The sequence below is a fragment of the Impatiens glandulifera genome, chromosome 1, assembly GCF_907164915.1.
Source record: "Impatiens glandulifera chromosome 1, dImpGla2.1, whole genome shotgun sequence".
Lineage (NCBI taxonomy): Eukaryota > Viridiplantae > Streptophyta > Magnoliopsida > Ericales > Balsaminaceae > Impatiens > Impatiens glandulifera.
Window position 1 is genome coordinate 138,281,248 of NC_061862.1, and position 7,577 is coordinate 138,288,824.

Here is a 7,577-nt window from a genome sequence, read left to right on the forward strand (position 1 = left end):
CTTTTATTCATTTATCATAACTCTTATCATAACTCTTGTTCCTAATTAGCGAAAATTTCGTAACTTTCTAATTACGAGTTATAATGATTATTTTTACTTTAACCGAACCCAAAATTGTCGGTTTCTGAAACTGTCGATTATTCCGATATATTGAACGTTTTTACCAATGTAGGGCTTGAATACTAAATGGCCGATTGATCCATTAATTTTTTATTGACATGCTATTTTGTCTTTTCAGATTATATCACAGCCGTCATTTTACAGTGATTGGACTATTAAAGTTCGAGTCCCAAATGACTCAAATCAAAGTTCGAGCCTATATAAAAACGTTCAAATTTGGAGTCCCAAACAGTAACAAGGCCGTTAATTTTTCACATATTATAGTCTATAAAATAACAGTTCCCAAAAGAAATGTCAGCCCAAACACAAATCGAGTTAGGACCTTCCCTAAATTAAAATAGAAAATATACCCAAGCAAAATAAGATAAACTGTCTATTAATGTTTTTCGTGATAGAGGATAAATAATTTTATTTAGCAAAAAACAGAACTAACCAAACCTGGTAACCCTATCTATAATACAAAATATAACCACGAATTGACAAATAAGATGCTTCCAAAGAATCAGATATTAACTAGGGGTGGATGAAATAAACAATATATATATATATATACTTAAATTGACTGTCAAAATATGAAACCGTTTTCAGATTTTTATGGCTTCTTGAATATCAATGGCTCCATCTGTGATTCCACATCTTTTGGTCCATCTGAATAACTTCTTCTGTCACCCGACAGAAACTTAGAGCTGCTGCTAGAAACATCCTCAACTGTCTTCTTCTCCTTTACCATTATTCCGGTTTCTTGGCACGACATTAATGGCGGCTGCTGGTTCCTATGCGTTCCTAGTAAATTCTCAACATGCTGAAGGCAGACTTGAACTGCATCGTGTACCCTCACGAAACACCATTCTTTTCCAATCTTATCAACCAATCCAGATTTCGATAGTGTCATCAGGACTTCTTTGTTTGGATTCGCTATGGCCATCTGTAGTAAGCAGTAGTACCATAGATTTATACTTCAGAAATGAAAAGATTTGAATAGATTGAAGATGAGATGGAAACCTTTATATCACGTGATTCATATTCCTGTTGCAAGTCTTTCAATGCCTGAACAGCACTTGAATCTATATATGTTACAGCTGAAAAGGGTAGCAAAAAAGTTTTCATTTTGACAATTTTCAAAAGTGATTGGGACAATGATTGTAAGTTTTCAAAAAGGCCCCATTTTATTTTACTTACGTGCCATCTCGATAACAACAAAATGGATTTGTTCAACTTCTGGTCCACGTTTTGTGAATCCATCATCCTTGCAATGAAATTCATATTCTCTTAGCCTGGCACATAATAATGTGGAAAATTCATCATTATCAAGACTTCATTCATGATTAGGAAATCTGATATTTTCAACAAGATGATGAAGAGAATCGAATAGAAATGTTTAGCAACACGATTAATGAAAGGAAGCAAAATCTCTACCTGTCTTTTATGTAACTTGTATTGGCAAAATAGATGGGTGCGTCAATTCGAACAATGACAATTCCATTGTATGTATATGCTTCTGGATATTGTTGAATATTCCTATAGATAGTTGTGCCAGGAAGGCGCCCCAAGACAGCTGCAACATAAAAATTAAATAAATTGACTTTGACGGGATAAAATAGCATGAATTATAATGAATTGGAACAGTTACGAATGTAACTGTATTTTGAATCTAGGGAGAGATTAACCTGAGCAGTGACCAATAACCATATACTAATTAGAAAATAAATAAATAAAAAACAATTAATTAAGGCTCACCAACATGTGGATTTGCTGATTCATGGATGACAAAGGCGAGTGAAACGCCAACCTGCAATTTCAAATCCTCAAAATTAGATAATAATGGTTTTCCAAGCTCTCAATCATCTCGGTAGCCGTTATATGTGCTGAAATCAGACACCAAAAGGCACAATTCTCTATGGATATCTATCTTTTAATGAAACCATTCTTAGTCATGCCATTGAGTCCATCCAGTCCACATGAAAAACAAGATTTAACTAATGTTGAAAATCTGAAGAAGGCAGAGAAAGCCGAGATCATTTACTAGTCAACAATGGGAATATTTTGATAACACGGATTATCACATTATCTGAAAACTTAAGTGCTTATTTAAAATAATCAATATGAGAAGTGTTACTTATAACCACTTTCTTTAGATTCAGCTCAAAGTAAGCTAGAATACATAGCATATTATAATCTATACATGACTTAACTCAGGACATATAGTTGAGCATACAAAAGACAACTTTAACCCTTGAAAATTAAATTATGTCACTATAAAGGTAAAATGGTCTTTTAAATATTTTAGTTTCATATTTTATCAAATCAACTTACATGCTAAGTACTTAAAATTCAGTTATTTTCATTTGGTTTATTCAGCATTTAATTTTTTAGACACTTATCAGTAGTCATCATTCAGCCCTTAATTTTCACACACCTAATTATGAATTATGCTAAGCTGTTCCATATCAACGTGATGATAATTAAAGTATGTTTGATACAGATGGATGATTTGTTGTAACCTTTTCAATAAATAATAGCTGTGTTTTACCATAACAATATAGATTATGCTATATATTTGCATGTTCCTGCAGAAAAAATGGCATCACAAACTTTTATCATGAAAGTTCATACTCACCCCAACAAGAACTCCAATCTCGATACCGATGAACAAGGTAATTGCAGCCGTTATGCTCCAAAGGACAAAATCTTTCTTGTCTACACGCCATAGAAATATAGCCTCGTCATAATCCACCTAAATAGGAAGAAAAAGTTGTTGCAATTGAACTCTAGATATTAAGGATGAACTGGCATATTTCCAAAATGTGCAAATATACTAAAATGGTGCAAAAATACTCATCCATCTTTTATTTGTTAATAAAAATAACTTAGAACTGCAATTAAGGAACTAATAGAATCCTTTGATAATGGAGTCAAATTCCAAGACAATACACTCTTTCAAAAATGTCATCCATATATATAATTATTGTAGTTAGTACAACTCACCAGACCAATGACAGCAGAAATCACAATAGCAGCCAATGCACACTGCACAAATGGTTTAAGCAGAAAGGTTATGACAAGTGTCTAAATAAAGAATTTTTTCTTACACAAGTAAATAAATGACAGGAAAAAAAACACTTGGCAAAAGGAAAACACATTTTTGCTTGTGCAACTGAACTCTGTGACAACCAAATAATAGAGAACCAGAAATAGCAAATAAGGGATGAACCTGCGGTATGTTTTCAAATAAATCAGTCAAGAACATTAATGCAGAGCCCATTATGATTCCAGTAACAACTCCAGACAAGCCTGTTCTTGCACCACTTTCATGGTTGACAGCAGACCTGGAAAAGGAGCCTATGCGGCAACATAGAAAAAGTTGTCAGTAAAATCTTATTTAAGTGATATAACTACGGGGATTTAAGGTAAAAAGAATGGAAACTATACTTCAATTTCTATCATCTTGCTATCATTAAGTCTTCATAGTGTTGAAAGATCTCACCTGTGGTTGGGTATGATGAAAAAAATGATCCAACCACATTTGCCACTCCAAGACCAAATAACTGCACATAAAAAATGCACAACTTAAAAACAAAGGGCTTGTCATCAATCGCTTCTACAATCATATCATCATTCAAAATACCCTTACTTTATACTTTAAAATATTAAAAAATGACCATTCTAAAAGTATTAAATAATACTAAGGATATTTTGGTCATTTGACCCAAATAATCAAGTTTTTCATCAAACAATATTTTTCTAAAAAAATCAGATTAATTTGAAATAACCTTGGATCAAACAAATCCAAAGTATGTTTCTCTTGCAATCAAATTAGAGCAAATATTTCACTCTTCAAATGTAAAACCTATTATTCCTAGTGCAAGAATAACATGCCTCTTGATTTGAATCCAATTCATATCCATTCTTTGCTGCCAACGCTTTAGCTATCCCCACAGACTCCTGGAGTGAACAGAAATGATAGAGTGAGCTGATAGCAGTGATATGTCTAAAGAAATTCTACAATGACTTTGTTGCACTTACCAATATTGCTACACTAGTGATGAGAAGTGCAGTTGGTATCAGTGATGTTATGTGGTCGAACGCCTTAGGCACAGAAAACTTGGGGAGTCCCTGGGGGATATCTCCTACCTATAAAGATTGATCCAATACTATTAAGGTGTTGAAAAACATTTTTTTTTCTTTATTTATTTGGAAGAGTGTAGTAGTTATGCCCGATACATGGAATCCAATATACGTTAGATTGATTTGGAAATGGCATTTTTTAGTAAATCTGTAGCTGTGGCTCGATGGCTCGATCCCAATGAGAACCCGCCAATTCATTTTGAGAAACAAATATATTTTAGTTTGGTAAAATATTGTCACTCTATTTTCATGAGAAATGTTTCCACTAATCTGGCTAAAGCTAAAGCAATGCTATCCTCACCACAGAAATAGAAGATGGATGAAATATCTTCACGAATGCTGTACCCAGAACAACTGCTGTGAGGGGACCAGCCGCTCGTAAAAATCGCAGATACTTCCTTGTTTTCCCCTACATAAATCTTGAATTTGTTACCATGTCATATAAAGCTAGAGCAAAAGAACCAACTTGAAACCAATCAAGAAGCTTACCAAGTGCTTCATGGTCAGAAGAATAGCAAGAATGATAGATCCCATGACAAAAGGTTGCCACGTGAACTGCAAACGAAAAGACTTGTTCATTTTGCCTCCACTGATAAAATGAATAATTGCAGTGCTCACAAGATAACATAGCCAATAGGTCAACCTAGCATGCTAAGCTTGCACAATATTAATTCTTAATAAGATTTATTGTGCAAAATTTTAGCTAAATTATATTAAAAACGTTATTTGCGTGTAAAATATTGGCAGAAACAGTTCCTCGACACTTTTTGTTCATAATGTTCTGAAACCACCAAAATTTATTTTATACCATGTTGGGTTTATTCTGTTTTTCAATGTCAAAGTAAACTTTGTGAAACTTAAGGATTACAGCTATCTTAGACTGACATATACCAAGACACGGGCAAATAATGGTGGAATCATAAAACAATCAGAGTAAAGTTTCTGATACAAACTGTAAGCCTGTAAGGGTATGGAAGTGTGGAAATATTAAATATTGTATTACATTATTAGATTAGAATAAAATAATATAACATAATATGATATGGCTTGATTGAGGACAGCATAAGATTTGATTCGAATATTACTACTTATGTTAGAAGTACTGTATCCTATAATAGATTATCTCTATTATGTAAGTGAAAAAATTCTCAATGTAACTTTTCTTTAACTTTTTTTACATGGTATGAGAGCTTCTTATTACAACTTAAGGGCTTCAATAGCATGATTCAACGCTAGCAACTCCTCATACGCCAATAGAACTTGTGATATAAATGTACTCGTGTCCTTTTTTTCATTGGTCATAACTCATAACTATGTCACATAAATTGTGCTTCTCAAGAAACACCCAGATGATTGTTTAATGAGGGCATTTGCTTTGTGTTGAATCTGGATCATCCATTGAGGGTATTTCAATCTTAAATTTTATGGCGTACATAACAGTTTCCTAATGTTAGTCAGCATATACTCACAAAAGGAAGACGAAAGGTAGAGATTCAAGTAACCTTTAAAAACCAATTCCATTAATAGATCAAGATGTGATTGTATATTTAACTTATGTTGAAATGTGGAAACTTATCTATTGCAATGCAGAAATCAAAACAAAGCTCCAAAAAAGAATCTTATGTTTCTAGATCTAGATCCAGATGAGAAACAATCAATGAAAATTTCAAACTCTGTGTTTGACTAAGTACCATTTCCAAGCGTAATCTCACACAAGAAAGCTAACAAAAAAAGTGTTTCTAAAGGCATACCTGGTCTATTCCAGATACTATACTCTTGATCACTGGAATGATTTCACTACTTCTCGTAATATCATATCCAAGAAAATATTTTGCTTGAGATAAGGCAATCACAATGGCTGAAGCAGTTGTAAAGCCAGAAATCACAGAGTGACTAATAAATCGTATAATCCATCCAAGCCTGCAGGTTGAAAATAAAATAAATTGAATTCAAAGCTAGGAAGGAAGAAAACAAGAGAAGTTATTAAGATATAAGAAAATGATTAAGTACCTTAGTAACCCCATTATGCATTCTAGAATCCCAACCATAAGTGCCAAAAGGATAGCAAGTTCAGTGTACAATTCATCAGAAGAATCTACTATGTTACCTAAGACATTAGATACCAAAAGAGAGACCAAAGCAACTGGACCAACTGCAAGCTGTCGAGATGACCCAAAAACAGCATAGACAAATACTGGCATGAACCCAGAATCTGATTTGCAAAGCAATCAAAAATTTATAAATTTTCTGAATATGTATCTTACTAAATTCATTACATATGAGAAGAAAGTGATGAAAAACTTACAAAGTCCATATATTGGTTCCAACCCAGCTAACTTTGCGTAGGACATTGACTGGTGATATGAACAAAACAAAATCTCAGCTTATATCAAATTAACCATTTGTCATGATCGAAATAAAAACAATTAATTCACCTGAGGAACAATCATGACACCAACAGTGAGTCCAGCCATGAGATCAACCTGTAAATAGTCATGCCATTTATAGGTTCGAATCCATCGTGAACAAGGAAAGAATAAATCCATCCATTCCACAAATGTCATCAGCTTAATCTTCGACCGCCATCTCTCGGCTATAGAATAGGCCGACGAAGAAGATGCCCGTGCGGTAGAATAGTCAAGAGGAATGACCTTAACAGAGCGGCCGCCAATCGTTGACGTCGGCATGGAAAAGGAACTTTGGTTATTGGCTACGGAGACAAGATCAGTGGAGCTAGGAGAGACGTGGGTTATCTCCATGTACCTCTCGGTGAAGGGTACCCATTTGATGAAGTATTGCTCAGGGCCATGAAATTTCCACGCAGAGTGAAGATTTATGGCTACCTCTAATGGTGGCCCGCATCAGAACCCAGAAGTAAGGGAAATTGTGTGTGTTTGTGTGTGAGAGAGAGTGTGATAATTCTGTATCTGGACGCAAATTGTTCATTAGTTTCATTCTTCACGACCATCAAGAGAGAGAGATTGATCTGGTAAACACTGTTTTGGTAAACAAATGAGTTTGATTCATCTAATCTCCTTATATCATAATTATCTATTCAAATTGTCTAATTTTATTTATTTTTTTTGATAAGAATATTATTATTATTTCATAAAATAAAGAAATTGTATTACTTCTGAAAGATATTATCCTATTTTTTCCTAATTCAAATATATAATTTTTGGGTTTGTACAAAGAGAAATGAATTTGTAAAATAATTATTATTCTTCTTCAAGAATTTAACATAATTGGGTAAGGAAATTTATAAGGAAATTTATAAGGAAAGTAGGCCATAATCGGTTAGTTCGATGCTACATGTACGGGTAATGTACTGG

General features: G+C 33.6%; 1 protein-coding gene across 1 annotated transcript; it reads right to left on the minus strand.

Moving 5' to 3' along the window:
* Positions 1–512: 512 nt before the first annotated feature.
* LOC124919895 (probable sulfate transporter 4.2) lies at positions 513–7,153 on the minus strand. Its single transcript, XM_047460262.1, has 17 exons — positions 6,681–7,153; positions 6,551–6,599; positions 6,256–6,457; positions 5,997–6,165; positions 4,735–4,800; positions 4,547–4,654; positions 4,144–4,251; positions 3,997–4,062; positions 3,605–3,665; positions 3,332–3,459; positions 3,106–3,147; positions 2,738–2,854; positions 1,858–1,909; positions 1,537–1,675; positions 1,300–1,394; positions 1,123–1,199; positions 513–1,045 (listed from the first exon to the last, which is right to left on the minus strand). The coding sequence occupies exons 1-17, from the start codon at positions 7,002–7,004 to the stop codon at positions 713–715; spliced, it is 2,136 nt and encodes a 711-aa protein (XP_047316218.1). The 5' UTR covers positions 7,005–7,153; the 3' UTR covers positions 513–712.
* Between the last annotated feature and the right edge of the window lie 424 nt (positions 7,154–7,577).